The sequence below is a fragment of the Lagenorhynchus albirostris genome, chromosome 11 (genome assembly GCF_949774975.1).
Source record: "Lagenorhynchus albirostris chromosome 11, mLagAlb1.1, whole genome shotgun sequence".
Classification (NCBI taxonomy): domain Eukaryota; kingdom Metazoa; phylum Chordata; class Mammalia; order Artiodactyla; family Delphinidae; genus Lagenorhynchus; species Lagenorhynchus albirostris.
Genome location: NC_083105.1, coordinates 22,864,197 through 22,892,067, shown reverse-complemented (window position 1 = coordinate 22,892,067; position 27,871 = coordinate 22,864,197). Strand labels below are relative to the sequence as shown.

The 27,871-nt window shown below is 45.0% G+C and overlaps 1 protein-coding gene across 16 annotated transcripts in view; it reads right to left on the bottom strand.

Annotated features, from left to right (window-relative positions):
• Positions 1-13,526: 13,526 nt before the first annotated feature.
• The window catches only part of ANKS1B (ankyrin repeat and sterile alpha motif domain containing 1B), a 1,163,439-nt gene continuing 1,149,094 nt past the window's right edge, over positions 13,527-27,871 (bottom strand). For 9 of the 16 annotated variants that reach the window (XM_060164617.1, XM_060164622.1, XM_060164619.1 and 6 more), the window contains 2 exons: positions 18,179-18,346; positions 13,527-14,696 (listed from right to left, as the gene is read on the bottom strand). In XM_060164617.1, the coding sequence (XP_060020600.1) occupies positions 14,586-14,696; positions 18,179-18,346 (279 nt within the window). In that variant the 3' untranslated portion in view covers positions 13,527-14,585. Of the gene's footprint in view, positions 14,713-18,178; positions 18,347-27,871 lie in introns of all 16 variants that reach the window. The other 7 variants (XM_060164618.1, XM_060164620.1, XM_060164624.1 and 4 more) reach the window with 2 other exon arrangements.

Genomic DNA, 27,871 nt, shown 5'->3' with positions numbered 1-27,871 from the left:
TATAGTGATTAGTTGGTATGTAAGTGAGGAGAGGAGGAGGGCTGCAGTTCTAGAGGGAGCTGCTTGTTTGGAAGGTGACACTCGAGTTCAGACCTGAAAGGTGAGGGAGGGAGTGAGTCAGGCAAGTATCTGGAGAGAGTCCCCAAGCAAGGGTACAGCAAGTGCAAAGACTGGAAGGTGGGACGGGTTGGTCTGTTCCAGAACCAGCATGGAGGCTGGTGTGGCTGGAGAAGACTGAGCGAGGGGAGCTTAGCAGGAGGTGTAGCCAGCTCTGTGGAGGGTCTCCCAGGCCATGACGAGGATGTCTACCCTGAGATAGTAGCTAGCGCAGGAGTGTGAGCAGTGGGGAGATCTGACGTAAGCTGTAACTTGATCACTTTGGCGGTGGGAACCAGTTGAGGATCAGCTGAAAGGAGGACAGGTGAGGAGGGAAGCAGGGAGACCAATGAGAAGCTTTTACAATAATCTGGGCAAAATGAAGGCGGCTAGACTGGGGTGGCGGCAGGAGAGGCTGTGACAAGTTGGATTCTGGGTATACTTCGACGGTAAGAGTTAATAAGAGTTGCTAATGGATCGGATACAGGTTGTGAGAGGGACAAGTCAAGAATGATACCAAGGTTTTGGCCTCCGGCTTGAACAACTGGAAGAATAGAGTTGCTGTTAGCTGAGATGAGAAGACTATGTAAAAGGAGCAGGGTTTAGGACAAAGTAAGTTTGAGGTAGGTGTTAGGAAGACACCTGGGGCTGTTGAGTAGATGGTTCTTTTATAGGAAAAGTCTCTGATGGAGATAAAAATCTGAGAGTCATCAGTGAATTGATGGTATTTAAAACCACAGGACCAGATGCAACAAAATGGGTGTAGATAGACAAGACAGGAGACCCCAGACTGAGCCCAGGGCAGTCTGGAGGTTGGTGAGCTGAGGGACCGGCACAGGACACTGAGAAGAACCAGCAAGGGCTAACAGTTGCAGCTTAGTGTGGTAAGTGCAACGGGTGTGGGGTCCTTCACTCGGTGTGCTCTTGGGCAAAATTCCTTTATTGGTTTATTCGTGCAGCCACCTGTCTATCCTCTGTGTCTTGAATATCTACTATGCCTAGCACTGTTTTCAGCAGCAGCCAAGGCAATCAACACACACATTTTAGTTGTTGGGGGAAATTGGGGACAAGAGATAATAAGAAACCCAGAAAATATCAGCAGTTGTCTTATCTGTAGGGGTTCCTCCCTCTCAGCATTGTTGTAAGGATTTAATAAGATAATGCTCACAGAGTGCTTACTTATCTCAGTGCTTGGACCAAGAAAGTGCTCACTGCACATTCCTTGGTGTTATTTGGGTCCCATCCTCTTGCGTGGCAACAGTTCCCCGATCACTCACTCTCCCAGCAGTCATGCCTCTGCGTGATCTTTCCAAAGTGCTTATCTTATCATGTCAGTCGTCTTTAAAATCCTGGACCTGCTTGTGCTCTCTTGCTTCTGTGGCGTTGTATGTGCGGTTCTCTCTTCTATACTGCCCTCCCCCACCTAATTTTTTTTCCTGATTCTTTCTTATCTTTTTCCTTGAGATGATCCTTCTCCTGAAGGCTTCCCTGCCCTCTTGTAGCCCCCTCTTTTCTCTGACGTGGTTTTTTTGACCTGTATCATTTATTTAATGGAGTCCCCCATTAGACTGTAAACTCAATGAAAGCCAGGTCTCTTAGGTGTTTTATACCAGAGTCCAACGGAAGCCTGGCTCCAGTTGGAGCCTCAATAAATCTTTGCTGAATGATTGGAATTCCTGTATGCCCACATGCCCATAGTGCATTCTGTGTTCTCCCTCTGCACTAGGATGTCATGAGGCTGTCAAATTAAGATGTAGCACATTACCAGCATTTTCTTTATCTTCCCATTTTAGTTTGGCATTTTGCTGTGAAGCATCGTTAGGGGAAAGTAAAACTTTACTTGGATAAAAAAAGATCTGCTTCCAAATTATATGAAATGAATAAACATATCCCTGGAGTGTTTAAGTTGGCAAGTATGGCAGTCTATTATTCAACATATGTTTTGTGTTGTTATTATAATTTACTTACCGACCTTTAGAGAAGGAGAAAATGATTTTCTAATAACTCTTAGTCTCTTAAGAGCACTTGAGTGGATTTCCTTGCTCATAACCTCTATCCTTAAGACTATGGATATACCATACAGCTATTAAAACATCTAAATTAGAAAATCATTTGCTGTGGGGCTATGAGTTTAACCCTAGAAGAATTGTTGTGTAGTTGTATATATTCACATGGCGGGGGCAGAAGAATTTGCATCCAACATGGGACTCAACAGAGACCAGGCCTTTGAAGTCATTTGGCATCAACAGGGACTTACTGCTGAGTCAGATGGCATTGTGAGCAGACCAAAGCTTGGGACATTTTCGTTACAGTTATGATTGAGGAAAATGAGTCGCTGGTGTTCATTGTAACTTCATTTATGAGGTCAGGCCCTCAGAACTGCTTATCACGTGGAAGTAAAAGAAAAGTCTGTCTCTGTAATTTCTCATCACCAGGGCTAGAGTAAGTGTCTAGAGAGAGCATTCTGGGCCTGAGTTTGGGTTTGGTGGTTCTGAGCAACTGATCAGCTGGGAAACATCCAGCAGTGAATGAAGACTCCAGCTTAGTACCAAGGTGGCTGCTCTGAGGAGTTGGAGCAAACTTTCACATTCATCAGATTCAAATCTTCCTTCCCTCCCCAGCCCTTATTTTATCTTCACAGTAGCTGATGCGTTTGCAGACTATGCAGTCCTAGCTTACAGGGGAAGAACTACATCCCAGGCAGTTAATCTGATAAAGCCAGGGCCAGAATCCAAATCCGATTTTCTTTTCTTTATGGAAACACCCACTGGGCTATGTGTTGAGTGTTTCGGTTGGAAGTGGAGTCCTCTTGGAAACGTGGCCAATGAACACCAGACTAGGGGTCAAGGTGTGAGTTTCAGCAGCTGGGGAAGATTTTGGAGATCTGTGTTTCTCATTTCTGATTTATTTGCTGCACTCTGTCAACTTTCTGAGACATAAAAAATCCTTTCTAGGAGGAAGGAAGAAGGAGCTACTATTTTTTTAAGGGCCTTTTATGTGTCAGGCCCCATGCTGGGCACTTTCCACACATTATTTAATTAAATCCTAACGACAAGGCTGCAAGCTGTTATCTCTGTTTTCTAGATGTGGAAACAGGTGTAGAGAGGTTAAATCACTAGGGCCCCATAGGCAAGGTGGGGAGCTGTGGTTTCAGTCCATGGTTGTTGGTCTCCACCACAGCCCCCTGGGCTGGAGGATCCAGGAGCGTCATTTCAGCTCTGCACTTAATTCATTGTTCATTTCACTCATTCACATCATGGGTCATGCATGACCGATCTTAAGTCCTGAGCTCTCAGAGATGATGTCAAAGGTGGTCTCTGCTGCTGAAGAGCTTCCACTTCTGTTATCCTGGCTAACCCATCTCTGCGCCCGTAGGGATTGCTCTTGGAAAAAAAGCAGCAGGGGCCATTCTGATGGGAGCCAAACAGACAGCAGAGGTTGGGGGATGCTTTGGATTTGCCAGCACTTGGCCGCGGCTCAACCTAGTCTCAGTTCACAAATGATTCAAACACTGAGCAAGGTAGGTGGCAGCCCTACTGCAACCTGGTCTGTGGAGAAGCCTGTTCTACTTCGAAACTTTTAGGGGGTTCATTTCAAATTAGTGGCAGCCCTGGGGCTAGTGGATCCATATGTTTCTTCTGCCATCTTGATTTCATTTCCTTTTCTCCTTTTCCTTACATTTGAAAAGGTGCCAACTCTCAGAGCCTCAGTTTCCTCATTTGTCAAATAGGGACTGCAACATCTAATTGCAAGGTTTTTGTGAGGCTTGAAAAATATGTCAAACATCTGACACAGGTCTCAATAGTATAATTACCTTTGTCCCAGTTACAAATTGCTATTCCTTTGCTGCCCACATTTCCTTGGTTTACAGATTGGGACTGTGCGGCTTTTGCTCCATAGAAGACACCTCACTCCAGGCATCCTTCTCTACCTCATGGTGGATCTATCCTCATGGCTATTGGCTCCCAGGAGACAGACCTTGCTCAGCAGGAAAGCTGTCCCAGACGTTATTCTTTTTGGGATATGCATGGACTTGAGTGGTGGAGGATTAGGAGTGGTGTTGGGGAAAAGACCTTGGGTCACAGCGGCTTTGCTTTGGCTGTCAAGTGGATCCAAGTTCAAATCCTGGCTGCACTACCGTCCCAGCTGTGTGGCCTTCAGCAAATGGTTTAATCTTCTCAAGGAGCTACTTCCGTGGTAGCCTCGGATGTGGGGATCTACGTGGGCTACCCAGCTTCTCAGGGGATCTGGAGGGCCTGGTCCATCCAGGAGTGAAGCTTCTCACACTTTACTGCATAAACTGCCCCCCACCCCAAACCCAGGTCTCACTCCAGGCCAATTAACTCAGAACTGCCAGGCATGGGACCCAGGCATCCATATGTTTGAAAGTTCCCCGGGTGATTCCAGAGCACAGCGGAGGTTGAGAACCCATGTCCTCCGCCCTTGCCCTGGATGGCCTACCAAGCCATTGCCAGTCCCACTCCTGTGCCACAGCCAGCTGTGCCTGTGATGTCTGCTTTTGCAGCATGGTTTGTCCACCTGCTCTGCTGTGACACTCTCAGGAACGTCCCGAGCAGCACAGATGTCTGGTGTGCATATTAGCACAGCTGGGGGGGTGTTTTCTGCTTGGATTTGATGGCTAGCTTATAGAGCAACTCTGCCAAGGTTGGAGTATTACCAGTATTACCAGTTCCTCCTCCAGTCACTGTTTTCTCTGTTCAGGTGTCTCACCTGTGTCTGTTTGCTTTCACCTTTCACCTAGTGCTGTGACATTCCCATTGTGACAGATACTGTTTTTTTTTGTTGTTGTTTTGTGGCAGATACTGTTGGTGGCCATCCTAATATCCAGTCTCTCCCTTTTCCTCACTAACAACTGCTGTATTGTTAGGAGCTGCAGTGTGCTCAGCTAAAATCAACAACAGCTACATTTTCCAATTGCTTATCTAGGGGTAGCAGATGTAAGCAGAACTTGTAGGGTGAAGCTTCCAGGAAAGCTCCTAAAAGCTTGCCTTACTCAGTTGGGAGGCAGGAGCCCTTTGTTCCTTACCATCTTTTTTCCTGCCTGGAATGTGGATTCGCTGAATGATGGTCTAACAGCCATTTTGTGCCCATGAGGTGACCTTGTAGATGGATGCCACAAGCTAAGGGTGGCAGAGCAGAAATATAGAAGGAGCTTGGCATTTTGATGACAACTGTGGAGCTACCATTCCAGCCCTGTACTGTTTATCTCTGAAGTTCATGTTACATGAGAAAATATTCAACCTCTCCCTTGTTTTAAGAGACTCTTATCTCTGGTCTTTGCTACTAGTCCCTGAATTCAGCTCCTGATACTCCCATAAACAAACCAAGTATATAAGAACAGTTCAGCAAATGTCAGTGACCCCTGCATCCCTGTCTCTTCCATCCCCTAGCCGCCCACCGTACCTCCTCTAATAACTAGAAATCAAGGTGGAAGGTTGTTGAAGTTTGGTGGAATCTCAGAAAGGCACAGACAGGTGATTCATGGACCAGGCCCAGTCCACAGAGGAGTTTTGTTTGGCCCACACTTAATTTTTAAAAAAACACTGAACTTGTTGCCAGCATTTGAAAATCTGGTGGTTTCACATAAAAATCCTGATTTCTTAGAAAATCTATTGAGCCAGGGTCGTCTTTTCTGCCTGGCAGCCATCAGCTGGAGCTGAGCATCAGCCGCCCCCTGAGATGGTGGATGCGTGGATCATCACAGTCCACCTTCACTCATGTCACCTGTGTGGCCTGAAGGTATCTGAGTTCGCAGTCTTCCCTCTCCCTGCCAAGTGCACGCCCCAGAGATGGTCTGCTAAAACAGGATTCCTGAATTTCCTGTGCCTTTCCTCCTTCCCAGTCTCCCCTGACCCAACACTAGCATGTTGGGCTTTTTGGTTTTTGTTCTTCTCTGAGAAAACTGTGCACGCATTTAAAAAAAAATTATTTATTTATTTTTGGCTGCATTGGGTCTTTGTTGCTGTGCGCGGGCTTTCTCTAGTTGTGGTGAGCGGGGGCTACTCTTTGTTGCGATGCGCGGGCTTCTCATTGTGGTGGCTTCTCTTGTTGTGGAGCAAGGGCTCTAGGCGCGCGGGCTTCAGTAGTTGTGGTTCACGGGCTCTATAGCGCAGGCTCAGTATTTGCGGCGCACGGGCTTAGTTGCTCCGCAGCATGTGGGATCTTCCCGGACCAGGGCTCGAACCTGTGTCCCCTGCATTGGCAGGTGGATTCTTAATCACTGCGCCACCAGGGAAGCCCCTATCTTTATTTTTATTTATTTATTTTGGGCTGCATTGGGTCTTCATTGCTGCACGCGGGCTTTCTCTAATTGTAGCGAGTGGGGCCTACTCTTCGTTGCTACTCTTCGTTGCGGTGCTTGGGCTTCTTATTGCAGTGGCTTCTCTTCTGGAGCACAGGCTCTGGGCGCGTGGGCTCAGTAATTGTGGCTCACAGGCTCTAGAGTGCAGGCTCAGTAGTTGTGGCGCACGGGCTTAGTTGCTCTGCGGCATGTGGGATCATCCCAGACCAGGGCTCGAACCCGTGTCCCCTGCATTGGCAGGCAGATTCTTAACCACTGCACCACCAGGCAAGTCCCTCATATGTCTTATTGACGAGAGGCAACAAGAGGGAGAACTGCACGCTCCCTGGGGAGCAGCTGTTGGGCATTTGATTGAAGCACCGAGACATCCAGAGGACACTTAAATTGAGTATTGAATATGGATAGTTTTGAATGGCTTTTATTACCATGTTGTGAACTGACTTCAAGTTGCTAAGAGCAGCTCCATCTCAGCTTGCTCTTACCGGGTGCTGAGACATCACTCCGAGTTTTCCAGTATGGCAGGACTTGCAAGATGCTCTGGGCTTGTGAAGTGACATGTGTGCTCCTCGGCTGTCTGAAAACCTCAGCGGCTGTACTGCCACCTTCAGCTGGAGTGACCCTACTGGAGCCGTTAAATGGAGAATCTCTATCTCAGTCTGACGTGTGTGTAAGTCTTTATATCATTAGTCATTAACTATGCTTGGGAAGTTAAATGCCCATGAAGCTCTTACAAACAAACATAGGTCTCTGGGGTTTTGGAGAGAAAAACAAAAACTGTCTGGATGATAATTTGTAGCTATGATTATTTATGAGCAACAGAGTGCAGCATGTTGGGTTGGGAATGATCATCTCTGCATTAGCGACTCTAAGTAAAATGGAGCCACGGTGAACACAGAGTGAATTCTCGGTCAGTAGACTGGCTTGAGGTCAAGACAGGAAACAGTTACGTGGAACCGGCATTTCCCAGGTCAGCACCTAAGTCTTAGGGTTAATTCCACTGCAAAAATTTGAGTATTAATGGAATCTCGTAGGATGCCGGATGGTGACTGGGCAACAGACCTAATGAAATTCCCTGCTTTGGAACTGGTTTCTGTGGGAAGCAGGACCCTGTTGCTGGGGCAAGCTGGGCGTGTGGATGGCTGGAAGGGAGTGTGGGGGAGGCTGTTGGAGCCTTGGTGCAGGTAGACTCTGCCAGCCTTTGTTGGTTTGTTACCCACTTTTAAGAAAATGTGTCTATAACTGTCATATTACTTAATTTTCATAGGAAACATACTCAGTGAATAGCTTGTATAAAAAAGGAACTGAAGGGCTTCCTTGGTGGCGCAGTGGTTGAGAGTCTGCCTGCCGATGCAAGGGACACGGCTTCGTGCCCCGGTCTGGAAAGATCTCACATGCCGCAGAGCGGCTGGGCCTATGAGCCATGGCCACTGAGCCTGCGCGTCCGGAGCCTGTGCTCCACAACGGGAGAGGCCCCAACAGTGAGAGGCCCGTGTACAGCAAAAAAAAAAAAAAAAAGGAACTGAAAAACTTAATGTCTTAAAAAACAAAAAAGAGGCTTCATTCCATACAGACTTCTGAACACGGTTATTGTATTCCAGTTCTGTGGAAGAACAACTCTGGAGGCTAGCCCACTTATCAAATTTTCTTTTCTTTTCAGAAATAGCTTAGGAGCAATGCTGCTTGGGGTCCAAGTATGAATTTTCGCTGATTTTTGAGACTTTGGCCATGTGTTCTTTATCTAAGCCCGTCTTCTGCCCCATCATATCCAAACATTTTATGCACCAGCAATATTCCCAAGTATTCCAGCAGAAAATCTGGTATGTCTTGAAAAAAATCACTTCCATGACTTATTAATGAACTAACTAGGCATAATTTTCATTGGGTTCATTTACCCAAATTTATCATAGAGTATCATTTAAGAAGAAAAAAAACTAGATGGAGTAATTGAATCGAAGTCCTTTTTGGAATAATATTAACATTCCAGGATCTCCACCCCCATGGATATTTCAGTTGCCAACGTGTCAAATTTCCCCTTCAAGAAAATGAGGTGCAAATCCCTTCAGTACAAGGGCTGCCTCTCTTCTGTTTGCCCCTCAGACTCCCTCCTCCCTCTTCCCTGCCCTGTTGTGGTTCTGGAGGTGCCTTGTGTAGACCAAATCAATGCGCTCCTTGCCCTGTGGCTTCCAGTGGGTTTAGGTAATGCAGGGTGGATGGTGCAGAGTGAGATCAGGGTATTTTTTTTTTTAATTGAAGTTTAGTTGGTTTACAGTATTGTGTTAGTTTCAGGTGTACAGCAAAGTGATTCAGTTTCATACATATATATATTTTTTCCAGATTCTTTTTCATTTTACGTTATTACAAGATATTGAATATGGTTCCCTATGCTATACATCAGGTCCTTGTTGTTTATCTGTTTTATATATAGTAGTGCGTATCTGTTCATCCCAAACTCCTAATTTATCCCTTTCCCCTTTGGTAACCATAAGTTTGTTTTCTATGTCTGTGAGTCTGTTTCTGTTTTGTAAAAAAGTTCATTTGTATCATTTTTTAGGATTCCATATATGTGATATCATATGATACCTGTCTTTCTCTGTCTGACTGCGCTTAGTATGATAATCTCTAGATCCATCCATATTGCTGCAAATGACATTATTTCATTTTTTTAATGGCCAAGTAATATTCCATTGTGTATATGTACCACATCTTCTTTATCCATTCATCTGTTGGTGGACATTTAGGATGCTTCAATGTCTTGGCTATTGTAAATAGTGCTGCTGTGAACATTGGGGTGCATCTATCTTTTAAATTAGAGTTCTTGTCTTTTCTGGATATATGCCCAGGCATGGGATTGCTGGATCATATGGTAACTGTATTTTTAGCTTTCTAGGGGACTTTCATACTGTTCTCCATAGTGATTGTACCAATTTACATTCCCAGCAACAGTGTAGCAGGTTCCCTTTTCTCCACATCCTCTCCAGCATTTATTATTTAGAGACTTTTTGATGATGTCCATTCTGACCGGTGTGAGATGATACCTCATTGTAGTTTTGATTTGCATTTCTCTAATAACTAGTGATGCTGAACATATTTTCATGTACCTGTTGGCCATCTGTATGTCTCCTTTGGAGAAATGTCTATTTAGGTCTTCAGCCCATTTTTTTTTTTAAGTTTGTCTTCTCTTTTTAAAAAAAATTATTTTATTTTTGCCTGTGTTGGGTCTTCGTTGCTGCACATGGGCTTTCTCTAGTTGCGGTGAGCAGGGGCTACTCTTTGTTGCAGGGTGCGGGCTTCTTACTGTGGTGGCTTCTCTTGTTGCAGAGCACAGGCTCTAGGCATGTGGGCTTCAGTAGTTGTGGCTCGCGGGCTCTAGAGTGCAGGCTCAGTAGTTGTGGCGCACGGGCTTAGTTGCTCCACGGCATGTGGGATCTTCCTGGACCAGGGATCGAACCCATGTCTGCTGCACTGGCAGGCAGATTCTTAACCACTGCACCACCAGGGAAGCCCACATTCTTTTTTCTAAATATTCTTTTCCATTATGGTTTATCATAGGATATTGAATATAGTTCTTTGTGCTATACAGTAGGACCTTGTTGTTTATCCATCCTGTATATAAAAGCTTACATCTGCTCACCCCAACCTCCCACTCCATCCCTCCCCCAACCCTCTGCCCCTTGGCAACCACAAGTCTCTTCTCTACATCTGGGAGTCTCATCAGTGTCTTATAGTTTTTGGAGTACAGGTCTTTTGCCTCCTTAGGTAGGTTTATTCCTAGGTATTTTATTCTTTTTGATGTGATGGTAAATGGGATTGTTTCCTTAATTTCTCTTTCTGATACTTTGTTGTTAGTATATAGGAATGCAATAATTTTCTGTATATTAATTCTGTATCCTGCAACTTTACCAAATTCATTGATGAGCTCTAATAGTTTTCTAGTGGTTTTCACAGTGACAGTGTTACTTCTTCCTTTCCAGTTTGGATTCCTTTTACTTCTTTTTCTTGTCTAATTGCTGTGGCTAGGACTTCCAAAACTATGTTGAAAAAAAGTGGTGAGAATGGGCATTCTTGTCTTGTTCCTGATCTTAGAGGGAATGCTTTCAGCTTTTCACCATTGAGTACAGTAAGTCCCCTACATATGAAACTTCAAGTTGCAAACTTTCAAAGATGCAAACATGTGTTCCATCAACATCAGGCATGAATGAAGTTGCAGCTTGCCCTCTGTCTCCTATTGCTGACAATCCTTCACCTCCACCATCTCCCACCTCCTCCGCCTCCTCCAGTCAGTAATTCTTCTTGCCTGTTGACTTGATGCCAGCCCCTGGATGCCAGCTGTTGTACTGTACTACTGTACTTTTCAAGGTACTGTACTGTAAGATTAAAAATGTTTTATTTTTTGTGTTTGTTTTTTATGTATTATTTGTGTGAAAAGTATTATAAGCCTATTACAGTACTATATAGCCAATTGTATTAGTTGGGTTCCTAGGCTAACTTTGTTGGACTTATGAACAAATTGGACTTACAAATGTGCGCTTGGAATGGAACTCATTCGTATGTAGGGGACTTACTCTATGATGTTAGCTGTGGATTTGTCATGTGTGGCCTTTATTATGTTGAGGTATGTTTCCTCTTTGCCCACTTTCTGGAGAGTTATCATAAATGGATGTTGAATTTTATCGAAAGCTTTTTCTGCATCTGTTGAGATGATCATATGGTTTTTCTTCAATTTTTGAGTGTGGTGTATCACACTGATTGATTTGCAGATATTGAAAAATCCTTGTATCCCTGGTATAAATCTCACTTGGTCGTGGTGTATGATCCTTTTAATGTATTGTTGGATTTGTATTTTGTTGAGGTATTTTTGCTAGTATTTTGTTGAGGATGTTTGTATCTATATTCATCAGTGATGCTGGCCTGTAATTTTCTTTTTTTGTGATATCTCTGTCTGGTTTTGGTATCAGGGTGATGGTGGACTCATAGAATGAGCTCAGAAGTATTCCTTCCCCTGTAGTTTTTTGGAATAGTTTCAGAAGGATAGGCGTTAACTCTAAATGTTTGGTAGAATTCACCTGTGAAGCCATCTGGTCTAGGACTTTTGTTTGCTGGGAGTTTTTAAAATTACGGATCCCTTTCTGAAGCCCACAGCACCTGTCTGGAAGCCCCCTCCACAAGCTGCTTCCTTTCCCACTCCCTTCAGGCCACACCAGCCCAGGGTTAGTTTCCCTACATGCTGTCAAGACCTTTGTTAGTATTCTACTTATTAAACTTTTAAATTCTCCCAATTGGAGTGTGCCATCTACTTCATGCTGGGATCATAACTGATACAAATAAGCATTGATCCACAGAGATAATAAATAAGAGGGTTGCTGACCTCTTGGTGGCTAGCAAAGATTAAAAAGGGGCTGAATTAGCCCAGGCAAAGCATTACTGTCTAAAATCCCAGCCCAAACCTTCCTTCAGGAAACCTGCCCTTCTGCCTCTGTGAATGTTGCCTCATCTCTGGATGGTTTTAGCCCTTTCAGGTTCAAAGCCCTAGGCCTCTGCATGTCAGGCTGGGAGCACCCCGTGATTGGTTTGGCATGTGTTTTGGAGAGTAACTTGGATCCAGCAGTGGGGAGATCTTTTGCTGAAAGTCACAGGATATGGACTGTGAATCATTGATTTTTCCAGTGTGTCTCTAACATGACCCTTTTATTACTTGACTCATAGCTGGTACATGTGTTTTAGGAAAAATGACTGTTGTTATGGAAAATCTGTGTCCCCTCAAAATCCATATGTTGATGTCCTAATGCTCCATGGTGAGTATTTGGAAATGGGCCTTTGGGAGATAATTAGGGTAAGATGGGGTCATGGGGGTGGGGCCCTCATGATGGGATTAGTGCCTTTATAAGGAGAGAAGCCAGAGAGCTTGATGCTCCCTCACCCTCTGCAGACACACACCACAGAGAGCTCATGTGAGCACACAGCAAGACAGCAGCCACCAACAAGCCAAGCCAGGAGAAAAGGGCCTTAGAATGAAACCTACCTTGCTGGCACCTTGATCTTGGACTTCCCAGGACCTCCAGAACTGTGAGAAATAAATTTGTTGTTTAAGCCACCCAGTATTTTGTTATGGCAGCCTAAGACAAACATGTAGATGTTGTCCTATAAAAGTAATCTAGTTTGGTAGTCCTCCCTTTTACCAATTTCTGTTTTGGTAATTCTTCCTTACAGCCCACTTTAACATTAAAGACAATGGGGGCTTTATGGCTGAAATTCAAGCTTTAAAGGCCTGGCTGAACTTGGAAATGAGCAAATTTTCTCAATTTTGCCAAATGAAAAAAGTCCCTTTAGCTATGGATGCTGAGAAGGCTGGGCTTTTGGTTCTATCCTAAGTGGAAGTGGGAAGGTGCTCACAGAATGATGCCAAGCACCAGCAGCTGTACAGTTTCCATTTTATTTTGTGTGTTTTTTTATAGGATATAAATAATGACAAAAATTACAAAATTTATAACTGGAAGCCCAAGCATATTTACATGTTTCCTTTTCAGCAAAGCTACTATTTACTTTGCTCCTATACAGTTTCTTTTTGGTACCATATTTTAGGGTTATTTTACTCTCAATTTACTACATACATATCAACAGTGAATAGGCAAAATATATACAAGGAACTGTTCAGTTCAAGTAATTTAATATTGTATTAAAATTCTCCAACACTGAACTAAAACCATATACATTTGTCAGTTTGAAATAAAATTTAGTTGTCTTTAAAACTCACCAACTGATGAATGTAACTGATAAGCTCAGGTTTAAAATAATATTGGTTAATTAAAAAAAATTAAGACAATCCCACAATTTATCAATATCGCTTATTATAATGAACTCCAAAATGATTCACAATATGATTGGTTAGAACAATATACATTAAAATGTTATTTTTTCTATAATGATATTGGTACTGTTTATATAATTTGATTCTACATAAATATACATTATGGTATCATACAAATACTCCACAGAGACATTAAAAAAATTAAAATACCTTAATGAAATGTAAGTAAATTTTATTTAATCAAAGAGTAAGCAAACATTTATTTATTTATTTTGTTTCAAGAAAAGAGTTTTATTACTTTGGAATCTCTATTTTTTTTTTTGTATTTGTGTTTTTCTAGAAAAGAAAATTTTTTTTTGCAATAGAATTTTATTAACACCTTTCTCAAACAAACAAGGTTTCCATGACAGAAATCTTGACAGCAGGAGCCCTAGATTTTTTTGTTTAACATGTTTTTTTAAAACTGTGAAGTTTAAAAAAAAAAAAAAATCTTTTCAGGCTTATGGCTGTGTCAGCACTTTCGGTAAGACGCCAGCCTGCTTGCCCAAATCTCCTGCTCTAGTGAGCGTCTCTGGTACCGTACTTTGCAATGCCCAAGCCAGTTCTCTTGGTAGTAGCAGTAGAAATTTAGTTATTTGAAATGAAAGCAAAACATCCCTCACAACTAACCTAGTTTTCTTATCAATGTGTTAGTGAAACATTCTTTTAATAAAAATATTTAATACAAGACACATTTTTCTGTGCATAATAAATTCCTCTGTTTTAAATCATTAAGTTTTTGAATCCATAGATGTAAAGGTTTTCTTTATCTGACATAGTTGATTACATATAAAATCCACAAATATAGAAATTGGGAAATAGGATTTCCTGGCAATCGGGTACTTTTTATCCTTTTGCATGAAACGATACTCAGTGAGATAATGATTTTACAGATGCTTTCTGGGGGTAGTTCTGTTCTCATTCTACCTTGAAAACTGCTGACAGTGAAAAATAAACCCAAGATTTTTATACTTTTAGGCAGTATTAGAGATCCCCTGTATTTTTTTTCTTAAGGTATTATCCCCAAATACAGCAAAGCAAGTGTTGGGGCAAAGTCACTAGAAATACCTTGGGTGGTAGCAGGGAGGGGAGTCGGGACAGTGAGCCACAAATCTCAACTCATTTCTCTCAGGGGTTACGACTGGAAAGTCTTGGTTGCACTTTCTGTCACTGGTGCAGAAAGAACGTCCCCAGGAATGGCCAGTGGCCTTTCGCCCGTGACAAGGCCACACAAACAGCAGTCTTCCTCCTGCGCCGGGTGGAAAGCCTGCTCCGGGACTGCTCGGCGTGCAAGGCACCGCGAGGACGGGAGGACGGTGAGTATCAGAAAATCGTGGTCTCATACTTGGTATTTATTCCCCTCTTGGTTTCTTGTCCCGGCTCCACAATCCACGGCAGATTGGCCAGAGTCTTTTGCTCAGATGGGTCGATCTGCTTTAAAACAGAAAGGCTGATGCCCGTTATACGGTACCTGCCTGGGGTTGCATGCATGCATCCTAACGCTGCCTGGAAACCATCACTGTGCTCTGGCAGGACCTCAGGATGTTGGGGGCGTGAGAGTCATCTGTTCGTTCTTCTGATACACATTTACTGCAAGGCACTGGGCGGGGGGGATGGTGAGTGAGACACGGCCCTTGCTCTTGAAGGCACACAGGTGGGGAGCAGACGTAGGAATACTTTACTGAGAAGTGAGATTTGAGGGGGAAGAGGGTGCTCTGTGGGCACCCAGGAAGGCCACTGACCCCATGTCAGGAGCCAGGGGGGCTTCCTAGAGAAGGTGAACCAGGCTATGTCCTGCCTGCCTCTCAAGCCTCCAGTGGTTTCCATTTACAGTCAGAATAAACCCAGAGTCCTCGAGGTGACCCACGGTGGCCCTGTCCGCCTGCCTTTCTACGCTCCAGCCACACCGGCCTCCCTGCTGCTCCCTGTACACCAAGCCCCAGCCCAGGCCCTCTGTGCTCATCACCTCTCTGCCTGAATACTCTCCAGACACCTGCCTGCTTCATGCCCTAATGTGAATCAGGGTGCAGTTCAAACATCACCTCCTCACCAGTTTACCCCAAGCAAAATAGCACCTCAACTTTTCTGCTTTCCTCTGCTGCTCTCTTCTTTATAATCCTTTTGCCACATACATCATGTTGATTTGTTCATCCTCCACTACAATGTATGCTTATGAAGGTGGGATTCTGTCCTGTTTACTCCTGTTTCCCTCAGACTCAGAAAAGCTCCCGGCAACCCACTAAACAGTAGGCACCCAATAAATACTTGTTGACTAGACATTATTTAAAAGTTAATTAAGGTAATGTCTAAACGGAGAGCTGGAGGAGAAGCAAGAGTTTCCTGGTAAAGGCAGGGGGTGTGGAGCAGCATGTGCAAGGTCCCCGAGGTGAGGGAAAGAGGCCGGCTGAGGGCTTGCAGTCAGGTCGCTGAGGGCACCCGGCGGGGAGACAACTGAGGGTGAAGAGGTGAGTGGGCCCAGGTCAGGGTGAGCCTTGAACCAAACTGAGCTGTAAAACGTCAACACCATTTCAGCCCCTGCGTGTACAAGGTTAAACAGGCCCTTTCTGGGTGAAGCTTGAGTTCTGAGCTCTCACGGGCGGCCTGGGGCAGTTCTCCACCAGATTGCTGCCTCTTTCTTTGGTGTTTCCATGTCTCCCCCTGGCCCTGGCCACCTGCTCTGCTCAGGAAACCGGAGCAAGGGAGCTGTCCGAAGAGTGCGGGGGTCTGTGCCCGTCGGCCACCTGCAATTTGACTGTATCTCCACAAGGCTGGGGGGAGGACTCTACATGTCTAATCATGGGCTGTTTCTCAAAAATAAACTACTGGGGCCGAGGGAAAGGGAACACAGACACCTATTGAGGGGGACAGGATCTTGGGGTAAAGGACAGCAGTATTATTCACTGTATGTTTCATATTTTTCAGTGAAGGCTTCTAAATGAGTATTCTGAGCTCTTACGGCACCCACCCTTTGTGCTCATCTGGAAGAAATCTATGGGGACCAGACAAAAGTCAGATGGAGGTCCCTGCCACGAACAGATTTATCCAGCCCACACAGGAATGAATACAGTACTCTAAGAGCTAATTCCCCCAAATGTTCTGAAAATTCCTGGACATTTGACTTGCTTTTCTTGTGGGATAAGATAGACAGACAATAAATAAACAAGATAAGCCAGGAGAAGCCTGGGTGGTCCAGGAGAAGCCTCTCTGTGTAGCTGGGCCCTGGATGACAAGCCAGACTCAGCCGTGCAGAAACAAGGGGGAGACAAAGCCAGGTGGAGGGAACAGGGGGCACAGAGGCCTTAGGTGGGAGTGAGCTTTGTTTGTTTCCAGGAAGAAGAAGGCCTGAGTGTCAGAGAGGAGTGTGGTGGGAAATTGGGGCAGTGGTACCATGATCTGATCTGTGTTTTAAGAAGGTCACCCTGGTTGCCGGGCAGAGGAGGGGAGTTTTTAGGAGATGTATGGGAGTATTTTGGAGATTACTGGTGGTGATGGCTTGGATGGGAAGAGTGACAGAGGAAATGGAGAGGAGTGGACGGGTCTGAGAGATGTTTTAGGGGCTGAACGGATGGAGTCTGCTTGTGGGGTGGACACAGGTGAGAGGAAGACAGAAATCAAGGGTGTCTTCTAGATTTATGGCTTGAGCAACACGGTGAATGGTTATGCCATTTACTGAGCTGGGAGAGACAGAGAGAGAAGCAACTTTGCGGAGAGATCAAGAATTCTGTTCTGGACACACGTGTGCTAAGCCTCGAAGGAGAAATGAGGGAGCAACTGAACCTGTAAGTCTGCCGTTCTGGGAGTGCTTCAGGATTGGGAGCCAGTGGGGCCGGGAGGGGCTGAGGTGGGGGGACTGGGGGTCAGAAGGAAAGTCAGAGGATGCTTGCAGTTACTGGTGATCAGTGATGTGGGGTGAGCGTGGGAGTGAATGGTGAGGTGGGGGAAGAGGTCTGAGAGGTGAGCGGTCAAGGAGCAGAGGGGCCACACGCTGGGAGGATCATCCCCATGGATGTTGAAGTTGCCAAGACGAATGGAGACAGGAGTAGAGGCCAAAGAGCAGAGCGTGAACAAGAAGCCACATGGTCACAAAGGGTGGTGCCTCTGCAAACATTAAAAACCCTACAATTCCCCACGACACCGGGGACAGGGCTCGGTGGGGAGGAGGAGTCACAGGCGGAAGGATACGTGGGCTGAGCGATGCCTCTGAGGGTGCCTGCTGCCCTGAGTCCCAGAGTTTCTAGGATGCCATACGGCAGCAGAAACCAGACAGGAGGCTTCCAGCTTCTGGGTATTGCTACCACCAGAGGAGGCTGCTTTGAAGTCACGAAAGTCTGTTAGGACAGGATGTGTGCAGAGCGTGTGGGAGGGAAGGGGGGAAATTTCTGGAGGGAGGCAGATGCCGGGGAGGAGGGGCAGTACCTTCTGAACAGTCCCCGCTCTGCAGGAAGCCTGCGCCTAGGCCTCCTTGTCAGGCCCGCGTACAGCCTGCACCTCCAGCCTCCTCTAGCTGGGTACCAGGGGTGCCCTCCCCAAGAGCCTCTGCTACCCTCTCTGCTGCCCAGCGGCTTGTGAGAGGCTTGCCCCCTAGAGGGATGGCAGCCGGGGCCTCAGGGATCCTTTTTCCCAAGATCGCCTGGACCTTGAGGAAAGACTCCCCCGGGAGGCCAGCAGCGCCCAGTCCCCTCACAGGCTGCTGCAAGGGACAAAAGAAGTGGAATTTTCTTGGGAGCCTCCAAGTTCAGGCAGATGGTTCCCCAAGACTTTGCAGGAACTGGGCTGAGAGGAGGACAGACACATGCCAGGATGAGGCCAAGGGAAGGACAAGAAGGGCAGGCCCTGGATTCTCGCCAGCCCCAACAGCACCAAGGATCCCTCCCCTCCAGTTCAAGGCTTTCAGAACATCTGTCTTTTCTACTTACCACCGACTTGCGAATGCTGACTCGGGGCTTGGGGATGGGCTTGGAGGGCTTGTTTTCAAAGCTTTCTGGAAGTGTGGAGGAATGCCCCCCTTTCCTGGCTTGCAGCGCGAGCTGGTAAGCAACTTCAAATGCCTGTCCCAGCGTTAGGATGATCTCGTAGGCTAAATTCTGCAAGAGAAATGAGAAAGCATTTATGACAGCATCTTCCGGATCAGAACAGAGTGGCTGAGGAACACCGAGTGGGTGAACCGGCAAGGACCCTGAACTGCTCCACCTGATGTGGCAGAGAGCCAGGGGAAATTTGACAAACAGGACACTGGGTCCAATTTAGGGTCTGTACGAGGCATCAGTTACTGACGCGACGCACTTGCCACCTAAGGAGCCTGCGCCGGGACCCCGGAGCCCGCTCCATCCGGGGTGGATGCTTTGCTCCCAGGTCTCGGAAGGGAAGGGGTCCCTCAGCCTGGGAGGAGGATCCCACATACTCCACAGGAGGTGTTCCTGAGAAGTTGGGGTCCTTTTACTTCCAACATCTGTGATTCGGTGAACATCTCTGAGACACAATCAAAATCTAATTTAGGCAGAGGGGAGAGGCATTAGTCATGCTGGTGTGGCGTCTCACACTCACAGCGAGCATGCAAACAGAGCCAATTATCCAGCTATTTCTTGAGGCGTTTGCTCTCCCTGTGGGTCCACTCCATATTTTATTATCAAATCAGCAAGAGACAGGAGATCCTGTCAGGCTCGAATGCCATGCCAAGCAGTGTCTGGGAGAGAAGTTCTTTCCTTCGGACCTTCAATCACTCCCCTCAGGACGTCTGGCTTCTCGTCTCCAGATTCGTACTTCATTTCTGCCTTCTCTTCTGAGCACAGTCCCACCCTGTCTGCTCTCACTGAGAAAACAGGACATGGTCTGACCCCACAGAAGCAGGGTCTCGACAAGACCCTGAGGTCACAGCGCATCAAAGAGCTGGATGCCTGTGGGTCACAGAGAGCTTTCTTACAACCACTGCACCAGCTGAGAGCCGGCGTGGTCTGTCCCAAGTTTCCATGCTCACGAACGCCCCTAGAAAGTCTGTGTGGTTTTTTCCTCAAAACCACAGAAATTGCTTTTGCTGATGTTGCACCCCTGCTCCCTCCGCCCCAGTCAAGCACACAGAACATCTTGATTCCCATGATTCTGGGGAGATGCGCTGAGGACCGTTCTCACTTGACGAAGATGGAGGGAGACGCGGCATGGCTGTCGGGGCTCGTGTGGAAGAGGCCCACGGATCTCCAGACCGACCAGATTTCAGATCCACGCCGGACTGCCGGGGTTTAGGCCCAAGCCTGAGGGGAAACGCCTCTGAGTGGGAGAACTGGTCTGACAGAGGATGTGTCTTCTCCTCTGAGCTACTTGTTAAGAAGCCGTGGCCCCTCAAGACAGACGTGTGCTTACTGGAGACCCAGCCTTGCACAGCCTGCTGAGCACTTCCTGCAAGGAGCTCGGGGCCCGAGGTTGCCTCCAAGGACGCGTCAGACTAGGAAATCAGTAATGCACCGACAAGTGACAGTGGAGGGCTGGCGGACAGCTCTGGCCGTGGCTGCACCAGGAGGGCTGAACCCTCAGTGCCTACGCCTGGCACTTGCGTCACCACCAGTGTTGCCCATTGCCTGGTGTGCAATGGGTCCCCTGGAAAGGGGGCCTGGGGCTTTGGGCTTTGGCTGTCCCCATGAAGTCCAGACTCTTGTCTTGTCCACAGGTGCTGTGGAGATAGTGGCTGTCTGACAGGGACATGTAGCAGATAATTCATGCTCTGGGTGGGCAACTGGACTAAGGGAAAGATGGCAGATGCAGCAGTTCTGTAACATGTTGCTTTTTGATGCCGGAACAAAGGTGCTTAATAAGCGTGAATTCCTTTATCGTTAACCTAGAAACAAGTTCCTGAAAGTGAGATTTACTTAAAGTTCCAGTGTCTCCAAATGAAAGCTAAAGATGCTCATTTGAGCAGGTGAGATTTTCACAAGATTTTGATGGGAAGGCTAAAGGGTTTTGGAAGCTTCTGGGTTAGAAGCTCTGCCCTCCTTTCATTGTAAAGAAGTTGCTGGTGTTAGGAAATTGCTGAGATAAGACATAGAGACCAGACCAGACGGTGAGGTTTCCTGCCAAGCAGCTTTTCCTTAGTCTGGCTTGCATTCTTTCTCCATGACGTCTTGCTTTTCGTTTCATGTCGAATGCTGCATTTTAAGAGTTCTTTTGTGATCTGTAAAGAGTCGGAGATGGTTACCTTTCCTGCACTTTCTGTCACCTCGGTGTTGGAGGCTTCAATTCTGGATGCCAGTGACAGCCCACAAGGAGCAGCTGCTTGCTGATGGGGCTCTGCACGCGGAGTCCTGTGCAACCAAAGTACCGGGGCCCTTGAGGGCACAGATCCTCATCAGATGGGACCTGAGGACACACGTTTGAATGGGAAGGCGGGTTCATTTCTCCAGCCTCTCCTTAGTAATATCCGCACTACTTGAAATGGGAAGAGAGTTACTATGAGAGCAGAAGAAACTATAGGAAAGGGCCAGAAATGTTACTGTAATCTGATCAGAGAGGCTTAGGTGACAAGCCCTTGCTTCCTCCTTTGAGCCAGGCTTGCTGACCCCAGAGATGCTGCCTGGCACCGAAGAGCCAGGGATGCTGCTCAGAAAGCCTGAAAGCCGACTTAGTTTCTGCTTACAACATATCATTGTCTTCACAACTGTGGGAGGCCAGGGCCAGAGACTGCCTAGCACACAGTAGGCACACAATCACAATAGAGGCTTGTTTGCTGAGTGAATGAATGAATATCTAAAGGGCAAGCTGGAGTAATAACACTACTAGTTATCACTATAGGTAGTATGGCTACCATTAAGTGAGGACTTCGCAGATATTAGGCATTGTACCAAGCACTAGATTTATCTCCTTTAAGTCTTACCACAATCATCTGTAGTAGAATATCATTATCCTTATTTTATAGATGAGGAAATTGAGGCTCAGAGAGGTTAAGTAATTTATCTGACATCACAGAGCTAGAAAGTTACAGAGCAGTGGTATGAACCAATATTTGTGACTCAAAAGTCTGTGTTCTTAACTCTAATTCAAAAAGATACATGCACCCCAACGTTCAAAGCAGCATGGAAGCAACCTAAATGTCCATCGACAGATGAATGGATAAAGAAGATGTGGTGTGTGTGTGTGTGTATAATGGAATATCAGTCATAAAAAAGAATGAAATAATTCCATTTGGAGAAACATGTATGGACCTAGAGATAATCATATTAAGTGAAGTAACTGAGAGAAAGACAAATATCATGATATCACTTACATGTGGAAACTTAAAAAAATGATACAAATGAACTTATTTATACAACAGAAATAGACTCACAGATATAGAAAACTTAAGGTTACCAAAATGGGGCTTCCCTGGTGGCACAGTGGTTGAGAATCCTCTTGCCAGTGCAGGGGACATGGGTTTAAGCCATGGTCTGGGAAGATCCCACATGCTGCAGAGCAACTAAGCCCATGCGTCACAACTACTGAAGCCCACGCACCTAGAGCCTGTGTTCCGCAACAAGAGAAGCCACCGCAATGAGAAGCCCGTGCACCACAACGAAGAGTCGACCCCGCTCACCACAACTAAAGAAAGCCCGCGCGCAGCAGCAAAGACCCAGCACAGCCAAAAATAAACAAATTAATTAATTTAAAAAAATTACCAAAGGGGAAGGGGGAGGGATAAATTAGGAGTTTGAGATGAACAGATACTACTATAGATAAGACAGAAAAACAAGGTCCTACTATATAGCACAGGTCCTACTATATAGCACAGGGAACCTACTATATAGCACAGGGAACTATATTACAACATCTTGTAATAACCTATAATGGAAAAGAATCTGAAAAAGAACATTATATACGTGTGTGTGTGTGTGTGTGTGTGTGTGTGTGTGTGTGTGTGTATATATAATATATATATGCCGGTGCCTAGGTTGTTAACTTACTGACTAGAAGTAAATCTCTTAACTTCGTATCAACTCTGCCAATCCACTGTATCTTATATTAAACATTATACTCGAACCAAATATACATATATACACACACACACACACATATATATGAAACTGAATCACTGTGCTGAAATCCTGAAGCACTGTACATCAACTATACTTCAAAAGTCTCTGTTCTTACCCTCCCGTGTGGGTAGCTTGTCCCCAAGGTGGCAGCCATCACCATTCCCCTTGCCTCGTGCCATGGTGTGAGGGGGGCTGTTGAGAGGGCTAATTGCTCCTCCACCTCCTTGAATCTGGACTGGTTATACTGACTTTCTTAACTAACAGAATGTGCAGAAGTGACATGCTGGGACTTCTGAGGTTACATTGTGAGAGGTCTCTCAGCTTTCATGGAACATTCCCTCTGAGGGAAACCAGCCATGTATAAAAAGTCTGACCTCCCTGAGATCACCGTGTTATGAGTATGTCCAAGCTGGCCAGGGGAAGAGGCTGCCTGGAGAGAAACAGCAGTTGCAGCCACCCCAGCCCAGGCTCCAGATATGAAGCAAAGGAGTGATACTGGACATTCAAGCTCCAGGAGATGCCACACAGAGGACCAAGGCCCCAGACAGATGGCTCCAGTCAAGCCATCCCAGCATCTGCAGTCATCTGAGTTACCTAGTGGAGACCCCAGATGTTGTGGAGCAGAAGAGCAGAACTGCTGTGCTCTGCCCAAATTCCTGACTCTCAGAATCGTAAACGTGATAAAGTGCATGTTGTTTTACAGCACTAAGTTTTGGGGTGGTTTGCTAAGTAAGCAGTAATAGATAACTGGGATACCATGCAGTGCTAAGGAAGGCTAGCTGGACCCTCATTCAGGTGGTGGAAGAGGAACCATCAACCTGTGAGCTGGTCACAATTAGCAAACTGAATCCAACAAAACATAAAGATCATACACCATGACCAAGGTGGATTCATCCCAGGATCACGAGGATAGTTCAAGATACACAAATCAATCAATGTGATATACCACATCAACAAAAGAAAAGGTAAAAACCACATGGTCATCTCAATAGATGCAGAAAAAGCATTTGATAAAATTCAACATCCATTTATGATAAAAACTTACAAAAGTGGGTATAGAGGGAAAATATCTCAACATAATAAAAGCTATTTATGACAAACCCATGGCCAGTATAATACTCAGTGGTGAAAATCTGAAAGCCTTCCTGCTAAAATCTGGAACAAGGATGCCCACTCTCACCACTTCTATTCAACATAGTATTGGAAGTCCTAGCCACAGCAATCAGACAAGAAAAAGAAAGAAAACGTATCCAAATTGGTAGGGAAGAGGTAAAACTGTCCTTATATGCAGATGACATGATACTATATATAGAAAACCCTAAAAATTCCACACAGAAACTACTAGAACAGTAGTAGTACAAATTCAGCAAGGCAGCAGGATACAGGATTAACATACAGAAATCGGTTGCATTTCTTTACCCTAACAGTGAGATGTCAGAAAGGGAATGTAAACAGTCCCTTAAAGTTGCATCAAAAAAGACTTAGGGAGCTTCCCTGGTGGCGCAGTGGTTGAGAGTCTGCCTGCCGATGCAGGGCACACAGGTTCGTGCCCCGGTCCGGGAAGATCCCACGTGCCGCAGAGCGGCTGGGCCCATGAGCCATGGCAACTGAGCCTGCGCGTCCGGAGCCTGTGCTCCGCAACAGGAGAGGCCACAACAGTGAGAGGTCCACGTACCACAAAAGAAAAAAAAAAAAAAAAAGACTTAGGAATAAACCTCACCAAGGAGGTGAAAGACTTATATGCTGAGAACTACAAAACATTAATAAACGAAATTGAAGATGATTCAAAGAAGTGGAAAGACATCCCATGCTCTTGGATTGGAAGAATTAATCTTGTTAAAATGGCCATACTGCCCAAAGCAATCTACAGATTTAATGTGATCCTTATCAAATTACCCATGACATTTTTCACAGAAATAGAACAAATAATCCTAAAATTTATATGGAACCATAAAAGACCCAGAATTGCCAAAACAGAAGGCATAACCCTCCCAACTCTTCAGGCAATACTACAAAGCTACAGTAATCAAAACGGTGTGGTACTGGCATAAAAACAGACATATGGATCAATGAACAGAATAGAGAGCCCAGAAATAAACCCATACACCTACAGTCAATTAATCTTCAAGGAGGCAAGAATATACAATGGGAAAAGACAGTATCTTCAGCAAGTAGTGTTGGGAAAGTTGGACAACAGCATGCAAATCAATGAGATTAGAACATACCCTCACATTATACACAAAGACTTAAATATAAGACATGACACCGTAAAACTCCTAGAAGAGAACACAGGCAAAACATTCTCTGACATAAATTGTACCAATGTTTTCTTAGGTCAGTCTCCCAAGGCAATAGAAATAAAAGCAAAGATAAACAAATGGGACCCAATCAAACTTATAAGGTTTTGCACAGCAAAGGAAACCATAAACAAAACAGAAAGATAACCTACAGACTGGGAGAAAATATTTGCAAATGATGTGACCAATAAGGGCTTAATTTCCAAAATATACAAACTTCTCATACAACTCAATAACAAAAAAACAAACAACTCAATTGAAAAGTGGGCGGAACACCTAAATAGACATTTCTCCAAAGACAACATACAGATGGCCAATAGGCACGTGAAAAGATGCTCAAAATCACTAATTATTAAAGAAATGCAAATCAAAACTACAATGAGGTACCACCTGACAGAGGTCAGAATGGTCATCATTAAAAAGTCTACAAATAACAATGCTGGAGAGGGTGTGGAGAAAAGGGAACCTTCCTACACTGTTGGTGGGAATGTAAATTGGTACAGCCACTATGGAGAACAGTATGGAGGTTCCTTAAAAAACTAAAAACAGAGCTACCATATGATCCAGCAGTCCCACTCCTGGGCATATATACGGACAAAACTATAATTCAAAAAGATACATGCACCCCAATGTTCACAGCAGCACTATTCACAATAGCCAAGACATGGAAACACCCTAAATGTCCATTGACAGATGAATGGATAAAGATGTGGTACATATATACAATGGAATACTACTCAGCCATAAAAAGCAATGAAATAATGCCATTTGTAGAAACATGGATGAACCTAGAGATCATACTAAGTGAAGTCAGAAAGAGAAAGACAGATACCATATGGTATCACTTAAATGTGGAATCTAAAATATGACACAAATGAACCTATCTATGAAACAGAATCACAGACATAGAGAACAGACTGGTGGTTGCCAAGGGGGAAGGGGTTGGGGGAGGGATGGAATGGGAGGTCACAGTTAGCAGATATAAACTTTAATATACAGAATGGATAAACAACAAGGTCCTACTGTATAGCACAGAGAACTATATTCAATATTTTATGATAGGGACTTCCCTGGTGGTCCAGTGGGTAAGACTCCACACTCTCAATGCAGGGGGCCCGGGTTCGATCCCTGGTCAGGGAATGAGATCCCGCATGCATGCCACAATTAAGGAGCCTGCCTACCGCAACTAAGACCTGGTGCAACCAAATAAATAAATAATATTAAAAAAAAAGAAGCCCACATGCTGCAACAAAGGTCCTGCATGCTGCAACTAAGACCCAGTGCAGCCAAAATAAATAAATAAATAAATATTAAAAAAATACCCTATGATAAACCATGAGGGAAAAAAATATAAAAAAAGAATGTGTATATATATATATATGTATATATATATATGTATTACTGAATCACTTTGTTGTATAGTAGTAGTTAACACATTGTAAATCAATTATACTTCAATTAAAAAAACCCTAAAAATAGAGTTGCCACATGATATGATCCAGCAACCCCACTCCTGGGCATATATCCAGACAAAACTATAATTTGAAAAGATATATGCACCCCTATGTTCATAGCAGCACTATTCACAATAGCCAAGACATGGAAACAACCTAAATGTCCATTGACAGATGAATGGATAAAGAAGATGTGGTATATATACATCAACACAATGGAATATTAGCCATAAAAAAGAATGTAATAATGCCATTTGCAGCAATATGTATGGACCTAGAGATTATCATACTAAGTGAAGAAAGAGAAAAATACCATATATCATTTATATGTGGAATCTGTGAAACAGAAATAGACTCACAGACATAGAGAACAGACTTGTGGTTGCCAAGGGGGAGGGGGGTGGGGGAGGGAAGGATTGGGAGTTTGGGTTTAGCAGATGCAAACCATTACATAGAGAATGGATAAACAAGGTCCTACTGTATAGCACAGGGAACTATATTCAATATCCTGTGATAAACCATAATGGAAAAAAATATGAAAAAGAATATATATATGTATAACTGAATCACTCTGCTGTACAGCAGAAATTAATACAACATTGTAAATCAACTATACTTCAATAAAATGATAAACAACAACAGCAACAGTACATAGTCACAGGAGGTCGGAGCCTCCACTCCCAGCCCCGACCTCGGGGAAGGTGGCTGATGCCTGTGACCCATTTTGGTCACAGCATCACGGTAAGCACTAAGGAGTCCCTTCACATGCTAGCCCAAACCACAGAGCTGGAATGTCCTTTCAAGTTGGCATGACCACACTCTCATCTCTGGTTGCTACCTTGCTCGGGCATAAATCCAAACTAATTTAGCTTTATGTTCACTACCTCTCATCCCTCAAATGCTGTAACCTGGTTGTCTCTGACCCTGGTTCCTTCTGCCCCTCCTAGCTTGTTGGAAAATATCTGCCTTGGCCTTTCCAGCATGAGTCTCTTTTTGGGACCACACTTATTATGGCAATTGACATTATTTTCTACCTTACACAGACCACCAATGAAAGAAGGAAGCCTGTGTGCATGTGTCCTCAGGGCTGGTGTGGGGGGCAGTTACTGGGAAGAGTATGCTCTGAGCCTCAGTTATTTTATTTATTTATTTTTTGCGGTACACGGGCCTCTCACTGTTGTGGCCTCTCCCGCTGCAGAGCACAGGCTCCGGACGCACAGGCTCAGCGGCCATGGCTCACGGGCCCAGCTGCTCCGCGGCATGTGGGATCTTCCCGGACTGGGGCACAAACCTGTGTCCCCTGCATCGGCAGGCGGACTCTCAACCACTGTGCCACCAGGGAAGCCCCTCAGTTATTGTTTGTTTTAAAATGGGGATAATAACACATGCAGGTGGATTACTGTGAGAATCATTCATAATAACATTTACCCTAATGACAATACCAGCCAACATTTATTATTTACTGTTTGTCATGTTGCACATGGACTATCTCATTTAATCCTAACAGAAACCCTGTGGGAGTTACCATATTAAACAGCTGTGGGGCCATTATCATCCTTGTTTTGCATGTGAGAGAATTAAGCTCAGGAAGGTTAAATAACTTGTTCATGAGGCCAGAACCTGGCTGAGCTGGGATGTGTGTGAATCCAGGTGTTCTAAGAGGCTGTGCTCTTGATCACTGTACCTTAGAATTATACTTAAGATAAAAAGACTCAACACCACTAATTATTAGAGAAATGCAAATCAAAACTATAATGAGGTATCACCTCATGCCGGTCAGAATGGCCATTATCAAAAAAAATCTAGAAACAATAAATGCTGGAAAGGGTGTGGTGAAAAGGGAACCCTCCTGCACTGTTGGTGGG